Genomic DNA, 21,285 nt, shown 5'->3' with positions numbered 1-21,285 from the left:
GTCTGCAAGTGCCTGGCAGTGTGGAGCACGGCCACCCAGGAAACTTCACTCTGCAGCTTTACTGTAGACAGCCCTGACTTTTCCTTCTAAATGTAAACCTGTAGCTCCTGAAATGAGGGTGTTCGAGAAACTTGCTAGGGGTTGAGGTCACTGTGCCCTGGATCTTGGAGTGTGAACCCCTTCAGGTATCAGAGTGATTTTGCCTACAGGGTTTTCATACTTCACTGAGTTGTCCAGTGACTCCAATGGCTTTAGCTACAAACTGTCACCCCAATTCATGCGGCACAACTGAAAATATTGAAAAAAGCAAACCAAACCAAAATTTATTGAAAGTAAGGATACCATTACTCAGGAAGACAATATGTACAAAAGACAGGAAAGGGAAAATAAAACAACTTGAAAACAATTCAGTCTGTGCAGGACTGAATTTAATAATATAAAATATAACCAAGAGCCAAACAGAAGAAGGCCATGTATCTACAAGCCTGGGAATGAGAATACTTGTCCCCAAATTCTTGGAACACAAGACATGATTCTTTGGGGCAGAGGCTGTTGAAGCACAAAGGTCTCACTGGTGATTTCACATCAAGTCCTTGCCTTGGGCATAAGTTAAACACGTGGAATGAAGTCGCCAGACAAGTTGCTCTTGTCCTCTCGATGAATCCCATCCTCATCAGATGCAGCTGGCAGACTCAGTAGTGACCACTGGATCACATAGCTTAGAGACAGTTACTCTGTGGTTGGTCACATAAAACCCTCGACTACTCTAAGTCCTGTAATTCCTTTATCTAAATTCCCATTAACTAGAGAGGTAGAGGTGCAAGAAATGGAAGTTGCCTCCAAGCAATTTTTGGTCTTTGATAAACAGGAATAAACACAAAATGCTGTTCCACAAACTGGGTTGCCAAGAACTGCTGGGTACAGCAGGTGAAAAATTCTAGGGGCCCCCTTGGTAGTCCCCCCTCCTCCTTGCACCAGAAAAGGAGAAACAGGAGGGGAAAGGGAGATACACATGTTCTGATCCAGTCTGACGTGTTCTGTAGTCTTCTCATTTGTGGGTCCGTATGGTGCTGCAGATTTGGGCGAGACGGTTCTAAAAAGAGAAGTCATTTAACGAAGATAGCACATGGCACGTTTGGCTGGGCAGCCACTTAGTCTACCCAAGAACAGGTCTGAATGAATCCTTGCCCTTCCATTTTCTATTTGTATTATACACTAGCTAACCTTTCTAAATCTCAATTTTCACCTGAACAAAGAAGTAAAATGTAATCTTGAGTGAGATAGGGAAGGTATCATACAGAGTGGTGCTTAAACATAACACATGATTTGGATGGCTGAGTGTGTGTGGGTCCTTGGTGTGTGTGTGTGGAAACCCAGCTCCACCCTTGTCCCCTTTCCCAGGATTGCCCTTCACACATGGCACAGAAGGGTGAGATTACAGCATTGTGTCTGTATCACATGATCCCATCTCCCACCTGAGACCACAGATAACTAGACCAGGGAGGTTTATCAGACACAAGCTGGGCATTAAATTCTTCCTCTTGAGGATTTTTTTTTTTTATCGGTACTGGGGATTGAACTCACAACCGCCTGCTTGTAAGGCAGGTGCTTATGCCGCTGAGCTAAATCCCCAGCCCCTCCTCTTGAGGATTTAAAGGAAACTGAACAAGGTTGCACTGGAACAATGAAGTTAGTGGTTCCCCAAAGGAAGGCACACACAAGTCAGTGTTGAGGGAGGGCAGAGGGGCCTCATGGAGAAGGTGAGTGCTGAGGGAGAACGAACACACGCAGGAGAAACGAGTGCCAGGCCCAGGGCTGGAGATGGCGCACCACACTCCCGTAACGCTGCTGCTGGTGGTCCCCGGCACTCTGTTTAGCTCTTTTCTTAATATGTTCTTTAGCTCTTTGATTCTGTGTGATGCCTTATAACAAATTCTTCTCCTCCTACTATAAGGAGGCTCTATAAGGAGGTCCCAATTTCTGCTCATAAAGGAGGGCCTAAGCATACCCTGGCCCCAAATGGCTGGCTGAGATAGAACTTCGTTTTACAACTTCAATGTAGGCACTTGAGAATTGGCTGAAACTCTGTACTATGGATTGAGCTTCCAATATTTAAGTACAAAAATATTTAAAATCTCATAGGGGGAAAAGAGGTAACATGGTTTTAAGTATATCCATTAGGCCAGACCCAAAAGACAATATCAAAGAGAGCTAAACCAAGAAAGGTACTAGAGGCCTTGTACGTGTGATGAGTGACATGAGACTCACTGAGAGCTTCTTGATGTTCCCTAAGGCCTCTGGATCCAGTTGTGCAATATCGATCCTCTGCAAGTCACTGGCCAATAACCGCATGCTCTGTGTGGAGAGAATGGGTTAAACTGGCATGTTCTTCTCAGACAGGAACATCCCCCAGCAGCCCAGTGTGCCCTCTGATATCCAGTGATGAGCAAAACGGACAAGAAGCAACGCAGGCAGGAGAGGTGTTAGGCCAAAGGAGACAATGACGTTGTCAGTGCTACGACTGGCTGTCAGGGGGATTACCTGGGTACAAGTGCACGCACATTAGCTTAGAAATGCCATGCAGACCACACTGAGATAAGCCATGTTCCTCTCATGAGGGCTGAGGTCAACAGCTTGTCCTGCTCAGCTCAGAGAAACCAGGCTCAGCTTGCTTCAGAATCCTTGAGCATCGTAGATTTGAAGATATAGCCCATGTCACCTCTGTTAGACAGACCTGTAACCCAGAGGCCCTCTGCATTCCCTTTAAGACCTCTGTTACTGCACGTATCACAGATGTTGTAACTGAGGACCCAGCTCTACTGAACGGGGCAGGAACCATGTCCCCACTTCGGGCCTGCTGTAACCACTGGCACTAATAGCTGATGAGTCAGGCACGGACCTTCCCACCTGAGTCTCCAACTGGATAGAAACTGGGGTCTCATGGAGACCACGAACCACACGACTGAAAGGACTGTGAGGGAGACAGGAGGACAGCGTCCAGGAAAAAGAAATGCTTCAGCGAGCAGTGCACGTCGCTCTGGCTCCTGGGGCAATACTAACCGCACCGCCGCCCACTGGCACAGAGAGGGAGATCTCTTTGCTGTCAGCGAGAGGGCTGCCATTGACAGAGATGTTGTAGATCTGCTCCCTGGCTGCTGGGGTGCGCAGGCCGGGGGTCTTGAAGACCCTACAAAGTAGAAAAGCTCTGTGAAGATAGTTTTGCAGGCTAAAAGATACCAGATGCAGCGAGCCTGTCCAACTTCCAGCTGGTTTCAAGCTGCAGCTTTCCAATCACACATTTCTAAGCAAGTTCTAAATTTAGGGAAAACTTTTTCTCTTGAAAGCAACAATGACTAAATGCAGCTGGAGAAAGAAAGTTGTAATTATCATACATACATCTAACGAAAGTCAACCCTTATCTTTTAAATTTTAGGACGAAAGCTCTGCATGGGTGCCAGTCATCCACCCATCCAGAGCCAGAAATAAACTGGTTACTGTGTTCCTGAGTGGCTAAGTGCCTCTATCAAGAGGGACTTCCCAGGGCCAAAGGAAGATGATGCCAATTACATCATTATACTAATCCCCAAACTGCCTTTCTCCAGGCTTAAAGTGCAGGTCTTGCTTTCTCTTAAATGCCTTTTGTTACATGCTCATATGCATAAGCAGGAAAGTAGGAATTAAAAGTAGAAAGTATTTCTCAGTGTCTCCACCCCAGATAACCACTGCTTGCTCCATTCCCCAGGTGACCATTCTTAATTCCTACTGTATTTTCCAGAAAACTCCCATGTATATAAAGCAAATGGGATCACATATTACACACTGTTCTGCAACTTGCTTGGAGAGGTTGTAGCCATGTGGCTCCTTCCCTGTAGCACACACACACACAGTCTTCTGTAAGGACTCTCTAGCTCAACCAACCCGAGGAACGTATTATCTTGTGCTCTAAACATGCTCACTCATGTTGGCCTTCAAAGAGGTGGCATCAGTTTTCACTCCTATCAAGGGTATAAGCAAATGCCTAGCTAACTTTGAAGAACTTCTGACCAGGATCAGAAGGGGCCAAGAATCACACAGAGGTTTTCTAATCATCACAGGCAGAATATCCTTTCTCTCATCAGACAAAGAAGCATTCTGCTACTGAAAACAGTGGAACCTGAGATGGCTCCCACGCCGAGGCTCCCCAGGCCAAGGGCTCAGGAGCATTCCTCAAACTCTCCTTCTTCTCTGAGTGCTTCTGGGCTCCCACGTGCAACCAAGCAGCATTGCTCACCTGGAGTCAAAACGGGGTGTCATGCCTGGAGTTGGTTTCACCAGAGACAGCTCCATTCGTCCCATAGCTGGGGTTACAAAGTCGTCACAGCTTGACCTACAGGTTAAGAAACAGGCATGAAGTATGTCCCTCTCAGGTGCAATGACAGCAGCAGCAGCTGCAAAGACAGGTAACACATGGAGAACCCTGATCATGTCCGACACTGACCCTCCCAGCCCCCTTCAGAGATAAGTGCTATTCACGTCTTCATTTACAGACGGGGAAACTCAGGTACACAGAGTTCAAAGAACTTGCCCAAGATCACACAGCCAGTTAGGGAAGAGCCAAACTGACCACAAGAGTCCGCCTCTAGCCTAGACTCCCAAGCAAGCTCAAGAAACCACTTGGCCATGCAAAGGCTCTCCAGGTGGAATTCCTGTTCTCTAGCAAGGCAGCTGTTAACTTCCTGCTGCCTCCCCACATCAGAGAAGAAAGGAGGAGCCCTTCCATTCAGAAACACGTCCATCTCAGTGCCTCCTTTCCTAAGATGCGCCCTGTGCTCTCAAATGGTTTATAGTGGAGTCCAGCATAATCAGTCCAAGCCCGTGGACCTAGACCCTCTCAAGAAACAAATTACGGGAAAGTGACAACTATTCTGTGGCCAATTCTGGTAGTTGTATATACACATGGATAGTTAAGTAAGTCAACATAATATGCAGTTCCTACTGTTCTCTTCTGAGCTTTATTTTCCCTGTTTGGCTTGAAAAAAAGGGGAGGCTGCACATGCCTGGAATCCCAGTTACCCGAGAGGCAAGAAGATCATAAGTTTAAGTTCCACTTGGGCCAGTGAGACACTGTCTAACAGTTAAAAAACAAAGATGGCTGGCCATGTAGCTCAGCTGTCCTCGAGTTAAATTCTTGGTACTGCAAACAAAATAAAACAAAAAAGTAGGGGAAGACACAGAATGTGGCAGAAGCACTGAAGAAGGTCCTGGGGTAGGCCAGTGGTGGCTAACGTGTGCCACACGTAGAGAGCTCTCCAATAAAGCCAAACCACACCTCAGTCTGGAAAACCTGTTACCTTTTGCCTCTTCCTTGTACGGACTGGGTTCTCTTCTTAGATGGAGGACACCTTTTGACCTGAAGTCACAATTAAGCAAAACTGAGGTTATACAAAGTTCAGCAAAGGTAAAGCAGGTTGAAAAAAAGAAGGAGAACCAGCTCTGGAAGGGAAGATTAACACTGAACACAGGAAGATCCATCTCACAGAATGACTAAAAAAACTCAGAACAAAGCAATCAATTTATACTGGCTGTGTCACACTTTGACTGGCCTGCACTTCAAAATTGATGATTTGGGCCAAGATTAAAGGTAAAAAGCTCTGGAGCTGATTGCAGCCCGGCTCACCCTCACCACTTCCCATAAGGTGCTGCTGTGGAGGTCTTGCAAGTCAGTTCAGGTGCCAGATCCAAGCAACTATTTGCAGCTCACCCCTGCCTGAGTCATGTCTGACTCTCGCTCCTTACTGCCCGTGTGATTTTCTTCTCATCAAGACTGATCCAGCTTTCCTCCGTCTCTGGCTGTCCCTTCACAGGCTGCCTGAGGAGCCCCTCCTCGGGGGCCTACCCTCAGCTTCCTCCTTTCACACTCTCCCTGCACCAACTTTTCTCCTTCAACTCGGGGACAAGCACCTAAAGATCTGGGAGTCAGTGCGTCTCTCAACTTCCTCTTCCTCTCTGAGCTCCAAGCTAACATTTCCTTCTGGCCTAGATGTCCTGGAAAAGTACTTTATACTCAGCAGGTCAAGTAATTGGCCCCTGTTCCCATTCATTCTAACCCTAAACTGCCACTGTCTCCTGGTCCCATGTTTCATTGGATGGTGGCTGCCCAAATCAGAAACCATCTGTCGGGGGCTGGGGGTTTAGCTCAGCGGCATAAGCGCCTGCCTTGCAAGCAGGCAGTCGTGAGTTCGATCCCCGGTACCGATAAAAAGGAAAAAGACAAAAAAAAAAAAAAAAAACCATCTGTCATCTCTGATTCCTTCCTGCCACCAATCATGCCCATTCTCCTCTAGAAAATGTTCTTCTTTTTCATTCATTCTTTGCAGTCATTGCTTCAATTCAGTCTCCATGGTTTGTTTTTTCTTCTTAATTTTAGCCTGAATTCCACCTTGAATTTTTGTTTGTTTGTTTTTGGTTTCTTGAGACAGTTTCACCATGAGTTTAGACTGGTGTTGAAAGCACTATGTAGCCCGGGCTGGCCTTGAACTTGTGGCACTCCTGCTGCCTCAGCCTCTCAAGTGCTGGCAGTACATGCATGTGTCACCACACCTGGCCCTTTGAAATATTAATCTCATGTCAGCTTTACCCATCTGACTGAGTGGAAACTTGCAAGCATGGCACATAGGCCATCTATTATCATGTCCCTGCTCTTCCCGATACCCTTACAGTTTATATCCCAGCAATACCTAACCGCTTCCTGTTCCTCAAAGGCACACTTTCCTAGTTCTACCTGGAACATTCTCCAGCTAACAGAACCTTGGTCACCTTGAAAAGACTGGCTATGTCCTAATGAAGGTAGGAAAACTCACTGGCTTCCTCCTCTGGGTTCTACGCACTTGGCACAGGTTTCAGTGACACTTTTGTTAGTTGCCACTTAAAGGGACAGTTTTTCAATGTAAACCGTGAAGCCCTGGGAGGACAACACTGTTTCCACATATTTTTAATATTTGGTTATCTCTTGCTGGCCACCCTCCCAATCTGATTCCTACTTACTTTTGTAGTTTGAAAATTCTTAGGTTTATTTTCTTCTTCTTCTTCTTCTATGATCATTTCATCCACTTGTACTACCTTTTGTTCTATAAAGAAACAGATTTAAAAGCATGAGATCTCTGATGGAACCACCTTTCTTGTAAGGAACAACTTATGCAATGTTAGGCTGCAGTCAAGAAATTGACATCATATGCGATGGTTTTTTTTTGCTTTCTTTTTTGTTTTTTGGCAGTGCTGGGGATGGAATCCAATGCCTTATACATGCTCTGCATGCAAGGTCTAGTGTCAAGTCAACACTCTAAGTGCCAGAAATTCACCTTTTATTTTTTTAAAAAAAGAAGGTTATTTATTTATTTATTGGGGTTGTTGAGACAGGGTTTCACTATGTAGTTTAGGATGGCCTTGAACTTGTGGTGATTCTCTTTCCTCAACTTCCCAAGTTGAGGAAACCAAGCCCCGCAAGAAGAGAGTTGTGAGGTCGGCATGGTGTTGCATACCTGTAATCCCATCACTTGGGAGGCTGAGGCAGGAGGACTGTTGTGAGTTTGAGACCAGCATGGGCTACAAAGTGAGCTCAAGGCAGTCTGAACTACATGGCAAAACCTTGTCTCAAAAAGACCAAAAAAAAAAAAAAAAAAAAAAAAAAAGGAAAAAAGAGTTGTGGGCTGGGGATGTAGCTCAATGATAGCATGCTTGCCTAGCATGCACAAGGCTCTAAGTTCATCCTGCAGTACCACAAAAAACAAAACAGACAAAAAAAAACCTCCTTAAAGAGAGTTGTTTAAACAAAAGCAGCCAATCAGGTTAATTTAAGTAACTCTATATAATGGCTGATGCTTGTTAGGGACAGCCTGCATTCTGATTAAGACAAGCTTGACTTTGAGGTCTAGAGCTACAACTTACTAGGTCAACAGTGTTCCAGTTTCCTCATCTATAACAGGGAGCTATCACTATAGAGAGATATTATGAGGCTTAGAACATATATTCCACAAGAATAGATTGTTTTTGTTATTCCTATATCCTAGACTCTAAAAATGTATGTTTAGGTGTTAAGTATTTGTGGAATGAATGAACCTACAGTCCAAATTAAAATAAGTATTAATTATAATATTTATAAATAAAATTAGTATTACAATTGTCCTATGAGAGACGCCTTATTTCTTTAAGCATCTGCACTCTGCTCAAGTGTATCCTGTAGAAATCCTTCCTCCAATAAATCCGTCTCATGCCTCTTTAAAAACAAACAAAAAATTCTCTGAGGAGAAAAAGGAGTATAAAGGATGTTTAAGCTGAAAAACTGCAATATCTATGTCTGTTCTATCTATCTGTCTGTCTGTCTGTCTATCTATCTATCTACCTACTTACCTACCTACCTACCTACCTACTTACCTACCTACTGGTTTTATGAGACAGGGTCTTGCTAGGCAGTTCAAATTGTCCTTAAACCAACATAGCCCAGGCTGGCCTTGAATTCATGGCAACAATCCTCTTGCCTCAGCCTCCTGGGTGCTGGGATTACAGAAGTATACCATCACACCTGGCTAGATCCCAATTTTTAATATTTAAGGGGTTGTCTTAAAAAAGTTCTTATGGGGCTCTACAGAACAGAACTAGTAGCTGACATGGTGATGCATGCCTGTAATCCCAGTACTCGGGAGGCTAAGACAGGAGAATCACTGCGTGTTTGAGACCAGCCTGGGCTACAAAGTGTGCTCAAAGCCAGCCTGAACTGCATGGTGAAACCTTGTCTCAAAAAAAGCAAAAAGGCAAAAACAAAACACCAGAACTAGAATTAATACAGATATCACAAAGAAACTTTGGCTCAAAATTATAGAACTTTCTCATGATCACCAACGTTTGATAATAAAAGGTATAATGTTTCACTGCTAAATACATACAACCAGGAGCTTGATAATCTTGAGTAGGGCTTCCACAGAGAGAGTTCATCATATTTAATCATGGGGGTGGGTGTGGGGTAGGGGATCGGATTAAGGCTTTAAGCTTTTCAGATACAACTCTGATACCTTCTAATCTCTCTTTCTCTCTTTTAACAGTTTATAATGAATTTCAGTAGTTAAAAAGATATAAAAGCAACTTGAGATGTTAGTTAATATTGGTCCTAGAGGATTCAGTTTCAAGGAGTAAAATCAGAAGACCCTTGTCACCAATGACAATTAAGCAAAACTGATAGAACTCAGACGAGAAAAACTCATTATGCCTTCTTCACTCTACAAGGCAGTTCTGAGGCCAGTCAGGCTCGAAGTGGACATGTTTCTGGCCCTTGTCAGTGGAATAAGGTCCTTAGAAACCAGTCCCCCATCCAATATGGGTCAGGTCTGTTCTAATACTTCCTGAGTTCTTGGATTACATATGTGTGCCACCATGCCCAACCCTTTATTTTTTGAAACAAGGTCTCACTAAATTGCCCAGGATGGGCTTGAACTTGGGAATCTCCTGCCTTGCTCTCCCAAAGTGCTGGGATTATAAGTATTCCACCATACCCGGCTTCAGCACAGTGACCTGTTGTGTATTTCCTCTCTTTATTTGACTTTAGCTCACCCATCAGTTGTATTGAGATTGGTTAATATCAGTGGTACATACAACTAACTGAATGCAGTAGATCAAATCAAGACTGAGGACCAGATACAGAGAAGAGGGCCACCAATGTGGCCCTACTCGCTGGACTTCAGGCTCCCTCTGCTCGACCAGAGCATTGAAAAGTACTTACTTTTGGCAGATTTCAGGGGTGTCTGAATAGCTTCTGCTGTTAGTTTGTTTATTTCCATGATATCCACGTCAGCCTGTGACAAACATAGCCAGAAAGTAGCAGGAGAAACAGCATATTAAGGTAAACAATGATTAAAAACATCTTATTTGATACATACCAAAAGGTTGTTAAATGTGAGTTATAATATCGTGAACTTCCATAGACTGATTCTCATACAACTCAAACCCTAAAACACTCTCCCCCAAAGGCGACCAGTCTCCCTGAGCCTGTCATTCCTCAGAGGTAACTGCTATTATTCCAGCTCAAAACAAAGTATATGTATTCACATATGTACGCATAGATGTATACACATACAACATGCCTTTTCACAAATGTGAAATATGCTTAAATTTTTTGGTGGTTTTGCTTGTTTTCCGACCACTTTTTGTGGTTGTATTTAATTTGGTCTTACTGCTATATGATATCCCACTAGATGATTATGTCATAATGGATTTATTCATTTTTCTATACATAAACCTTTGCCATTATGAGCACTACTCCTTTAACCTATCTTACATAGGTGACTGCTGCACTGGATGTCCAGGTGATCTCTCAGCTATCCACTTGGGAAGAAAAAGGGTTACATTACAGGGTTGCCATCAGTTACATAATGTCAGTCTTAATATTGTACCAAATTGTTTCCTGATGTGGTTATACCTGGTTACCACTCAAAAGGTTCCTAATGTTCATATTCTCCATAACATTTTATGCTGTGTCAGACTTCTCATTCTATGCAGTCTACTGCATCTCACTGACGCTCCTGGATCCTTCAAAAAACGTTTCCCTGCAGTAACCAGTCTAATCAGATTTGTTTATGGTTGGAACCACTCATATGTATTTTTAGGGAGAATATGTAGTCTTTTCCATGTGGGATGCATGTAAATACTGAAATAGTTGTTACTGACTGGGAAACACCCATATGTGGGTGGGCAGGTCTATGTGCAATGCTCAGAGAAGGCTTCCGAGGCTGCTGGGAACTACAGTGGTATAACAGATTAGTAATGTCTATCAGAGTCGATGGAAAGAAGGGGTGAAATTCAGGTCAACTTTTTGCCATCTCGGCTGACAAGTGGCACATTGTAAAGCTGTCACTGGCAGCAAGCTGCAGACATTATATATAGGTGTTAACACATCAGGTCTAAGATTGATATAAGTAGCAAAGCCTGTTTGCAAGACTGCCCCTTGGCTAACATCTGAAAACTTGGATTTCAGGACTTTTACCCTACTATGGTAAGAATAGCTGACTGAGCCTGATGTGGTGATGATCCCTGTAATCTAAGCAACTCAGAGGCTGAGGCAGGAGGATTATCTAAAATCAAGAGGTCAGCCCAGTCTACATATTGAATTCAAGGTCAGCCTGAACTGCATTGTGAGACCCATTGAGTTTCATGTGAAAATGAAAACAGAAACAAAACAAAACTAACAACAAAAACACAATAGCTCAGTATTGCTAAATTTTGTGCAATGTAATTCATTCTGAACACCTGCTTGGTCAATAGCTCAGTATTGCTAAATTTTGTGCAATGTAATTCATTCTGAACACCTGCTTGGTTCTGCCAGGCAGAAGATGCATAAGTAGCTCCCAATAAAAATCCTGGGCACTAAGTCTTTAATGAGCTTTTCAGGCAGACAACATTTCACACATGTTGAATTAAGCATATCCTGTGTGATTTCACTGGAACTGGGCTCCTGGGAGCTTATACCTGGCTTCCTTTGGACTTTGCCCAATATACTTTTTCCCCTTTACTAAGTTTGTATTTTTCACTGTAGTAAATGATCACCCTGCTTGTGATTGTAAGCTAGCTGAGTCCTGTCAGTTCTCTTAGTGAATCACCAAACTTGTGGTGATCTTGGGAGCCCCCAACACACCTCCCAGATAAGAGCTTTCAAATCAATGTATCATTCCTCCACTGAGTTAAATCATATTAGTAAAGCTAGAATTCTCTCAGCCTGGTGTGATGAGTGGGGTCTCTCATTTACAACACAAGCTCTTGTTTACAGGTCTGCATGCCTGATTAATTTAAAAACAGGAATGCCATAATTTATTGATTCACTAAATGATTATAATGCTGGAAATTTAGCCCAGAGTCTAATAATAAAACTACATTCCCAGATATTATGATTTGAAACATTCAGTCTGCGTCTGTGTAGGGTAGATTTGAAACGGGTCATAGAAACAAAGAAACAAAGAAAAAGAAACCAAGGACTAAGAATATTCTAATACCCTCCCCCTTTTTTGAGACAGTGTCTCACTGTGCAACCTGGGCTAACAAAAGGTAATGTTCTTGCTGAGGTGACTTAAGAAATTACAATGGTGGCAGGCATGGTGGCACACGCCTGTAATCCCAGCACTCGGGAAATCAGCCTGAGCTACAAAGTGAGCTCAAGGCCAGGCTGAACTGCATAGTAAGACCCTGTCTCAAAAAGACAAAGGAGGGGCTGGGGATTTAGCTCAGCGACATAAGCGCCTGCCTTGGAAGCAGGCAGTCGTGAGTTCGATTCCTGGTACCGATAAAAAGGAAAAAGACCAAAAAAAAAAAAAAAAAAAAAAGAAAGAAATTACAATGGGTAGAGAAGTTGCAAGCCAGGAACTGTGAACAAAAATCTTGGAATTCTTGGGGATTATTCCCAAGACCCCCTGTAGATATCAAAATCCACAAATGTTCAAGCCCCTTATATAGATGAGAGTAGATTGGCATATAATCTATGCACATCCTACCATGTATTTTTTTGGGGGGGTCAGGGTCTTGCTATGTAGTTCAGGTTGGCCTTGAACTCACTATTAGTTGAGGCTGGTCTCAAACTCAAGGTGAACCTGCTTCAGCCTCCTGAGTTCTGGGATTACAATAGTGTGCCACCATGCTTGGCATTTTCCATGTATTTTAATTACCTGACAATTACTTATAATACTATGTAAATGTCATTATTCAATATATTTTTGGTTTGCTTTGTTTGGAGAGAGAGGCTTGCTATGTAGTCCAGGCTGGTCTTGAACCAGCAGCAATCCTCCTGCCTCTGCCTCCCTACTGCCAAAATTAAAGGTGTGTACTACCACAGCTGGCCTATTCTATACTGTTTAGAGAACAAGAAAAAAATCAGTACATGTTTATTATGGATGCAAATTTTTTTTCTAAATATTTTCATGGTTAGAGGAATCCCAGATGAGGAACTCACAGATAGGGGCTGGAGGAACTGTGTGTACCATAACAACACATTCTCGGGCTAGGGATACAGCTCAGTGGCATAGTGCCTGCCTAGCAAGCGTGAGGTTGAGTTCAATTTTTGGTACCAAAACCAAAAACAAACACAAAATACCTCACACCTCCATTATAAGACTCAGATGTATTGGGTTTCATGTACTCAGTGTCTGACACAACTGTAATTTTTCAGTTTGACACAGATAACTCCCCATACTGTTGGGCATGGTGGCACATGCTTATAATTTCAGCACTTGGGAGGCTGAGGCAAGATGATCACTCTGAGTTATAGGTCAGCCTGGGCTTCAAAGTGAATTCAAGGCCAGCATGAACTGCATAGTGAAATCCTGTTTCAAAAAGACCAAAAAAGAAAGAAAAACAAAAAGATAATGTCCCTAAATGTTCCTAGAAGGAATCTCTTCTATAGTATAGACCCCACTGGTTGAATTTTGGTTTTGTTGCTGTTGTTGTCTTTTTGACACAGGGTTTCCCCGCACCTGGCTACCACTGGTTGAATTTTGTGATTGGATTAATTTTAAACTAGCCAGCTCAAAAATAAGACAAGTCACTTACTGTTGCTGCCTCTTCCAGGGCCTGTTTGTTTCCACCAAGAGCTTTAAAAAGAAAGAACATTAGTGTATTTAGACTTAAAAGTCATCTTTCCTATTTCAATCAACTATCTTTCTATAACTGGACCACATGAAGCTCTGGGCCCAACACTGAAGAACCTTCACAATCCTGTCTAATCTTTCTCCAAGCATGATTCTCTCAGCTCCTGACCTATTATTCTGTGTTCTACCTCACTAAAGTTCTTGTTATTTCCCAAATGTGACACTGATTCTTAGGACTCAGTGGCCTAGTATAACACTAAGTATTTTCTCTGGCTAAAATACTTTTGTGCACACAACAAATTTGCAGTTCATCCTTCAAAATGCAGCTCTAGGATCACCCCAAAACTCTGCTTATGTCCCTTATATCATAAATAGATTTTGGCAAATAGAAAAAACTTGCAAAGTAAATAGTAAATTGCTAAGTAGCTCTCCTTGGCACACCCAATTACTCAGAAGTTACTCAGAGTTGTTTAAGTGTCCATTCCTGCCTTGGTTTTCTTGTTTGTTTTTTTGAGACAGAATCTCGCTATATGGTACAGGCTGGCCTCAAACTCAAAGAGTTCTTCCTGCCTCAGCCTCCTGAGCTCTGGGAGTACAGGCATGTGCCACCACACCCAGCTGACAGTATGCCTTTCACATAATTCTTTATATACCTGTAATTTTGTATGTGAATTTTAAAATAACCTTTCCCCTCTAACCCATAATCTCTCAAGGGCAGGGACAATGTCTGTTTTATTCTCCAATGCATCTTCAGCACCTTGCATTGTAAATGTGACACACTCAACTTTTGAGAGTGAATGCATAAGTAAATAAATCAAAACACAAGTCAAAAGGATCATTAAAATCCTGTATGAGCATCACATGCATTTCTATCCAGGAAGGAGACTACACACCAGGTAACTGTAAATAATAAAGAATATAGAAAAAATGAAGTTAGTACAGGAGAAAGGACCTCCTAACATTTAATAAGGGGGTGGAAAGAGAAGCTGGGCTCTCTGGTCAGAAACTGTCTCCTGTCCTTGCACTTTACAATTGATATAGCGGGTTTTTTGTTTTGTTTTTGGTAGTACTGGGGATTGAATTCAGGACTTTTACACTAAACTACATCTCCATCCCGTTTTTTTTTTTTTGAGACATAGTTTGGTTAAGTTACTCAAGTGAGATATGAACTTGCAATCTTATACCCCAGCCTTCCAGAGTGTTAGGATTATAGCTATGTGCCACCACTCCCACTTTTTATATGGACAATTTCCACAAGATACAGAAGGAGCTGCTTGGAGTAACTCTTCCATCTGAGCTCTAATAAACTAAGTCATTTATTCTTTCATTTTTAAAGGGTTAGATACACACAAGAGCAATATTTTGCGAAGTGAAAAAATTATGTAAAATTTACATTTTAATATCCATAAACTTTTATTGGGACACAGTCCATTCACTATACCTGTTCTGAGTGGTTGGACATAGAACCTGTGGCCCAGGAAGAATAAAACATTTTCTGCCTGACCCTTTGCCCGGGGTAGAGGTGGAGACGGGAATGCAGTTCGAGCAATGGAGACGAAAGAAGCAGGAAGCTGAGAGGGAGTGGTTCCCAGTAGTAAGGTTGCAATTTTCCACAGGTGGTCATGTCAGACCTCCCTGAGCAGGAAAATTTGAGTTAGTCCTTTTTGAAAGCTGTCAGATAACCACAGGCGGCTATAGACCGCAGCTTGAGGAAACTAGCAGCTCTTACCGAAGTATTCGAGCCAGTTCATATCGCGAAGCGCCTTGGGGAGCCGCAGGATCTCGATGTTGTACAGGTTATCCACCTCCTTGAGGAGGTTCTGTCTGTCTGACTCAATTTGCTTGATCCGTACTTGCACTGCGAGAGGGCAGAGGCGAGAGAACGCGGTTCAGAGGGTAAATCCGTGCTGTGAGCGCCCCAACCCTCCAGCACCCAGCAACCGCCGCAGGTAGCTGCGACAGCCGGAAACCCGCCTCTTACCTTCACGGTCGAAGTCCTTAAGAAACGAGGCGAGTTTCCGACTCCGTAACGAGTTGGTCTTGGTAGCCCGACTGCTACCTTTCCTAGGAGCCATGGTGCTTGGGTGGAGGCTGCGGAGAGCTGGGCACTGAGATGCAGGATCACAGGTGGAGATGGCAGCAGGGTGCAAGGAGGCAGAGAGGACGACCGAGAACGTCTTTCACGGACTGGGAATAAAGAAATCGCGAAGCAGTAACTGCGAGTCCCGCAGCAAACACCGAGAAAATCCTTGTAGTCGTCGTAAAGCCCGGCACCTAACCGCCAACCAATTTAAACTCAACTACTCCAGGCTGGCGAATGAGACGTCGCTGGTTTAGGGCGGCCCTACTACATCCAATCACAAGGAAGTCTCATCACCAGGCAGCCAATCCACAAGTAGAACTTCAATACCCAGAATTCTTTGCATCTTGACGACATATTTTTATACTCTCAGTAGTCGCTTAAATTTGACGTTGAGCGTGGGGGCGGTCGCTTTTGTGCATGCTCGGACAGTGTGCGAGATGGTGGTATTCCGGGTATTTGATTTGTTTAGCTTTAAGTCTTTCTGCTAGTTTAGAGCAAAGTTCCTAGCAGCCTCCAAGAAAGGATACAAGATTACAGTTCCAAAAGCGCTGACCTGAGGGAGAGACGAGCTTTGGTCCCCGAGAATCCACAGTCTGAAGCAGAGAGCTTCCTTATCCCGAAGGAGCCTTCTAAACGGAGCCATAGCCAGGACCCTGTTCCTGGGCTGGGAAACCGCTTCTAAAGGTAAGACAGCGCCTCTGGCACTTGAAGACCAAACGCCAGACTTCCCACGAGGTTGGAAATGCCTCCTCCGCTTGAACCTGTACCTCCCCTGCTGACTTGGCACCCTGGCCTTATTTTTGTTGTTGTTGTTCTAACAGAAGATGACTCAAGACCAGCCTTTGCTAGCTGTGCAGGAGGCACTGAAGAAGTGCTTTCCGGTGGTGGAGGAACAGCAGGTCCTGTGGCAGAGCGCTCTGCAGGACTGCCAGCCCCTCCTGACCTCTCTCAGCAACCTGGCAGAGCAGCTGCAGGCTGCACAGAACCTGCGATTTGAGGATGTGCCAGCACTTGGAGACTTTCCTGACTTACAGGAGCGGCTGAGACGCAAGCAGCTGGAGGCTGGCGACACTGTCCTGGACAAGCTGGAGGAGAAGCTGTGAGTCTCCATGGAGTGCTGTCTCGGCAGAATGATCTTAAAACTGGGTGCTTGATAAGTAGTTAGGATGGGCCAGAAAGGTTCTCTTGGAGTGCATAGCATTTAGCAGTGTCCCAGCTTTTCCTCCTTTCCTTCTACCAAAAAGCCATTTTTCTGATTGGTATTCCCCTTGCCAGGGGCTGGGCATGGCCATGCTGTCTTTAGTAGAAGTTACCAAAGCAGAACAGAAAAAGAGTGGAGAAGGTTTGTTAGTTCTCCTCTATAGTTTTCTTTGTTAAAGGAAATGAGGAACTATATTTTAAGCTAATAGGTTTCAGGACTAAGAGTTTTACATACACCACCTTATAAGGAAGACAGATTATTTGCTCTCCTTACAGTTTTGTGGCAGTCCCAGAAAGGCACCTTGGTCTTTAGTTTCTTTGGTGACCAGGTTTATCCCACAGGTTTGACAGCCCTATAACTTCTTCAGCTTCTCCATCTGTCAGTTTTTGATTCTTGAGCCACCACTATCTTCAAGGCATTGTCACAAATTTCCTTGTGGGGATGAATGTTTTTAAGGGACATTTGGTAATGTCTAGAGATGACTGTCATGATTTAAAGAAGGTAGGAGCCAAGGATGGTGGCACAGGCCTGTGATCCCAGCATTTGGGAGGCTGAAGCAGGAGGATTGCTGCAATTTGAGGCCAGCCTGGGCTACAAAGTGAGTTCAAAGCCAGTCTGTACTGCATAGTGAAATTTTTTCTCTAAAAGACAAAAAGAAAAAAGAAGGTAAGAGCATGGTTTACTCCCATCATTCAGTGGATAAAGGCCAGGTACGCTGCCGAGTATCCTGCAGTGCACAGGGCAACCCTCCATAGCACAGCATCATCCAGTCCAAAATGCCGGGGAAGCCAGACTTGAGAAACCTTCCCTCCTGCCTTTCTCATGGTACTGTCTGACAGCATTCTTTCCCACAGAGATACCCTTCTCAAGGTGCGGGACACGGTCAGCAGCCACGTGGAACGAGTGTTTCAGACCTACGAGCAGCATGCAGACGCAATCGGCGTCGATGCCGTCCTTCAGCCCTCAGTGGTGAGCCCTTCTGTGGCAGACATGTTGGAATGGCTGCAAGACATTGAGAGACACTACCGAAGCTCATATCCTTTGTGTGCCTTTGAGATTGTGTCAGAGCTGTTCCAAGAAGTCTTTTTCTTTTCAATTTTCATAAGATTAAAGAACTGTGGGGCTGGGGATTTAGCTCAGCGGCATAAGCGCCTGCCTTGCAAGCAGGCAGTCGTGAGTTCAATCCCTGGTACCGATAAAAACAAAAAAGACAAAAAAAAAAAAAAAAAAGATTAAAGAACTGTATAGTTTGGACTATTCTCTCTAATTCCTGAATTTGGAATCCTCCTGTATTCCTTTTTATAATCATTCCTCAGATAATTTATTGAGTAGATACTGCCTGCCAAGCACTTTTATAGGTGCCGGGAGACAGGCATTAAAAGAGAAAAATATACTGGGTGTGTAGTGGCAAATGCCTATATTCCCAGCCCTTTGGGGGCTGAGGCTGGAGGATCAATTGCTGTGACTTTGAGGCCAGCTTTGGCTACATAGTGAGGCCCTGTCTGAAAAAGCAAACAAAACCAGGAAGAAAAAAAAAAGGAAAGAAGATGGATGGATGGATATAAGATAGATAGACAGGTGATAGATGTAGAGCTAGGCTACATGGGAGGCTGACGTAGGAGAATATCAAGCTTGAGGTCTTTCTGGACAACATAACCAGACTTTTATCTTGAAATGGAGAAAGGAAAATATATGGAGTGACAGATGATGGTAAATGCTGTGGAGGTTGGTATGGTAGCACACGTTTAATCCCAGCATTTAGGAGGCTGAGGCAGGAAGATTGCCTTGAGTTCCAGGCTAGCCTGGGCTACATCCCCAAGTTCAAGTCTAGCCTGTACTACGTAGCAAGACCCTGTCTCAAGAAAAAGAAGCAGAAGCAAAGAATGTGAGGTGCGAGGGTGGTCTGGGCAGACTTCCGTTGCCAAGAGCAGGGCATGAGGGGAGCCAAAGAGGAGATGGGATTAGTCTAGGACCTTGAAGGTCTCCGGAAGGATTTTGGCTTTTACTTTGAATGAGATAAAAGCTGTTAGAATGTTTTGAACAGAGGAGTAACATGAAAAGACCTATGTTTTTAATGGTATCTCAATAGCTATGTTCCAAGCAAAGTCTCGGTGATGGCAGGCAAGGGTGAAAGCAGAAAGACCACTAATTAAAATTCTAGCCTTTTCCTCTGTGTTCTTTGCCTTCGGCCTTGAGTCTGTTTTAACTCAATGTTGCTCTCAAAATTAACCCCCTTTTCATTCAGTGGTAGAATGTGTCCCACTCTGGGCTTCTCTTTGTTGTTTAAACTGCAAGAGTGGCGGTGATGCGACACCAGGAGTAGCGGTGAGGGCAACAGCAGCAGGGGCAAGAGGAGCGGTAGCTACAGCTGACGCTGCTGCGCCCTTACGGTGTGCCAGGCTGCTGTGCAGGCGCCTGGCAAGCCCCTCAGTTGTTTCCCTGGTGCTGGTTTCTAGTGATGTACCACATACACATACTGCAAGGATCCCACAAAGCCGTCTGTGTTGTGAGTACCTTTTATGATGTTCACACTGCACAGAATGAGTTATGACACATTTCTCGGAATGCGGTTTCATCATTAAGTGATGCATGATTATATTTTCTCTCTGCCCTCTGCCACTTCCATAGCTTCTAACTTGGATTGTTAATCACATGCTGCTGTTGACAGGTTCCTCTGTTTTTCGTTTTTTCCCCTCTAAGCTATTTCTGGGTAATGACCACAGTCTCTTGTGTCTTCTGAAAGTCTCGCTGTTTCAGGTTGCTGGTCCAGGAATTGTCGTTGGCTTCTGTTGCTATTAGGATAAGGTTCAGAATCCCTACCCTACACCTCAACTGCCTTTTCCCTACACAGTGTGCATACCAGCCACACCCTAAGGCACACTTCCCTGCGTCCACTTCGTGTTTCCCTGTCCCCTTGCCTCTGCTTCTCTTTCCTGCGAGCTGGAATGTTCCTCTGCCCTCTAAAGCAGAGGTATCCATCCTTTGAACTTCCATGGAGTTTATCTTCCATACTACTTTGCAGTTCACTTTCTGGTTTTGTTGTCACTGGGGTGTGATTCCGGATTCCAGATTTCAGGGGCAGTGTTTGATTCCTCTCTCCTAGTCAAGCTGTGTGAATAGAGTTGCTTGGGAAATACTCATGAATCTTGTCCTTCTGGTAAAATGTAACTTTTACTTAATAGCTCTTTAGCTTTGGCCAGGGTGTTTTCTTCATTTTTCCTTTCTTTTCTTTTCTTTCATTGTTTCTCTTGTTCATTGTTTCTTTTTTCTTTTCTCCTTTCAATGTGTGAATTGACCCAAGGACCTTGTGCATGTGTTAGGCAAGCATTCTAGTATCGAGCCACGTCCCTCAACTCTTACACTTCCTTTGTGAAAATGTGTCCTTAACTCCTGGGAAGGTACCTTAAGAGAAGATACCTCCTTTCCTCCATCCAGTGGGGAGACTTGGCAGGCATCCAAGCACTGCCCACAGCCTGGAACCGAATTTCAGAGGAGGAGCGCCAAGACCTTGTACAGGGTACTGGTTCTTATTACCCTTTTATGTCTCTTTCCGGGTGCCTCGTCTCTTGAGAGGCTTTTTTTTTTTTTTTTTTTTTTTTGAGACGGGGTGTGCTGTGTAGTCAGGCTGACCTTGAGTTCTCTAGGTAGCTGAGGCCAGTAATCCTGCCTCAGCCTAAAGTGCTGGATTACAGGTGTGTACCACCACTCCTTCCTGTTCTTAGGAGGCTTTCGAGAGATGCCCTTGCTGTGTCTCTGTATTTTTACAAATCGAATGTTTCATGTTCTCTGAGGTGGTGATGAACAACAGTTTCTCCTCTTCCTGTTCCAGATACCCTATTGAATGTATCTTTCTTCCTGGAGGATAAGGATGCTGTGCCTGAGGGCCACTGTTGAAGACCAGCGTTGCTGCACTCTGGTACTCCCGAAGGAATGTCAGCACAGCAACCTGGCATGCTTGAAATGTCAGTTCCTAGAACCTAAGGGCTGGGTCCTGCGAGTACTGGTGGTACATGTCTCTGGGGCTCCTCCATGCCAGGGAATGGGCAGGGTACAGAAGTCACTGGTTATGTTTCCTGAGAGTAAAGGAGGTGGATGGAGACAGGAAGAAAAGGCAGTACGGGCAACACAGTATCTGTGTCTCAAGGCTTGAAGTGGTCCGGAAGGAAAGGACAGCAGATACGGCTGCAGCTGTCCCCGCATCACCTCTGTACTTGTCAGTTCTACTCCGTAATGAAGGAGAAGTGCTTTTGATGGTTTAAGTAGCTAAAGGTGAGGCTGGGAATATAGTGCAATGGTAGAGCTCATGTTTGGTGTGGCCCTGGGTTCAATCCCCAGCACCAAACAATAAGAAAGAAAAAAAAGAACCCCATGTGTGGTGGTACACAACTGTGGTCTCAACATTTGGG

At 44.2% G+C, this 21,285-nt stretch overlaps 2 protein-coding genes across 3 annotated transcripts; one reads left to right on the top strand and one right to left on the bottom strand.

Moving 5' to 3' along the window:
- Nucleotides 1-295: 295 nt before the first annotated feature.
- Cdca8 (cell division cycle associated 8) lies at nucleotides 296-15,912 on the bottom strand. Its single transcript, XM_003471283.4, has 10 exons — nucleotides 15,577-15,912; nucleotides 15,325-15,453; nucleotides 13,558-13,598; nucleotides 9,749-9,821; nucleotides 7,024-7,106; nucleotides 5,331-5,389; nucleotides 4,271-4,366; nucleotides 3,061-3,187; nucleotides 2,269-2,355; nucleotides 296-1,093 (listed from the first exon to the last, which is right to left on the bottom strand). The coding sequence occupies exons 1-10, from the start codon at nucleotides 15,668-15,670 to the stop codon at nucleotides 1,049-1,051; spliced, it is 834 nt and encodes a 277-aa protein (XP_003471331.2). The 5' UTR covers nucleotides 15,671-15,912; the 3' UTR covers nucleotides 296-1,048.
- Nucleotides 15,913-16,066: 154 nt separating this feature from the next.
- Airim (AFG2 interacting ribosome maturation factor) lies at nucleotides 16,067-20,964 on the top strand. Of its 2 annotated transcripts, none has more exons than XM_063236102.1 (5): nucleotides 16,067-16,362; nucleotides 16,500-16,777; nucleotides 17,719-17,913; nucleotides 20,278-20,396; nucleotides 20,709-20,964. In XM_063236102.1, exons 2-5 carry the CDS (start codon nucleotides 16,503-16,505, stop codon nucleotides 20,771-20,773), a joined length of 654 nt encoding a protein of 217 aa, XP_063092172.1. In that variant the 5' UTR covers nucleotides 16,067-16,362; nucleotides 16,500-16,502; the 3' UTR covers nucleotides 20,774-20,964. The 2 variants fall into 2 exon arrangements, with proteins under 2 accessions (XP_063092172.1, XP_013009658.1); XM_013154204.3 differs by having other exon boundaries at nucleotides 16,069-16,362; nucleotides 17,734-17,913.
- The last annotated feature ends 321 nt before the right edge of the window (nucleotides 20,965-21,285 follow it).

Source organism: Cavia porcellus, unplaced genomic scaffold, assembly GCF_034190915.1.
Source record: "Cavia porcellus strain 051 isolate PalLab524CR breed Dunkin Hartley unplaced genomic scaffold, mCavPor4.1 scaffold_25, whole genome shotgun sequence".
In the NCBI taxonomy this organism is placed as follows: Eukaryota; Metazoa; Chordata; class Mammalia; order Rodentia; family Caviidae; genus Cavia; species Cavia porcellus.
This window is presented reverse-complemented; position numbering and strand designations above follow the sequence as displayed.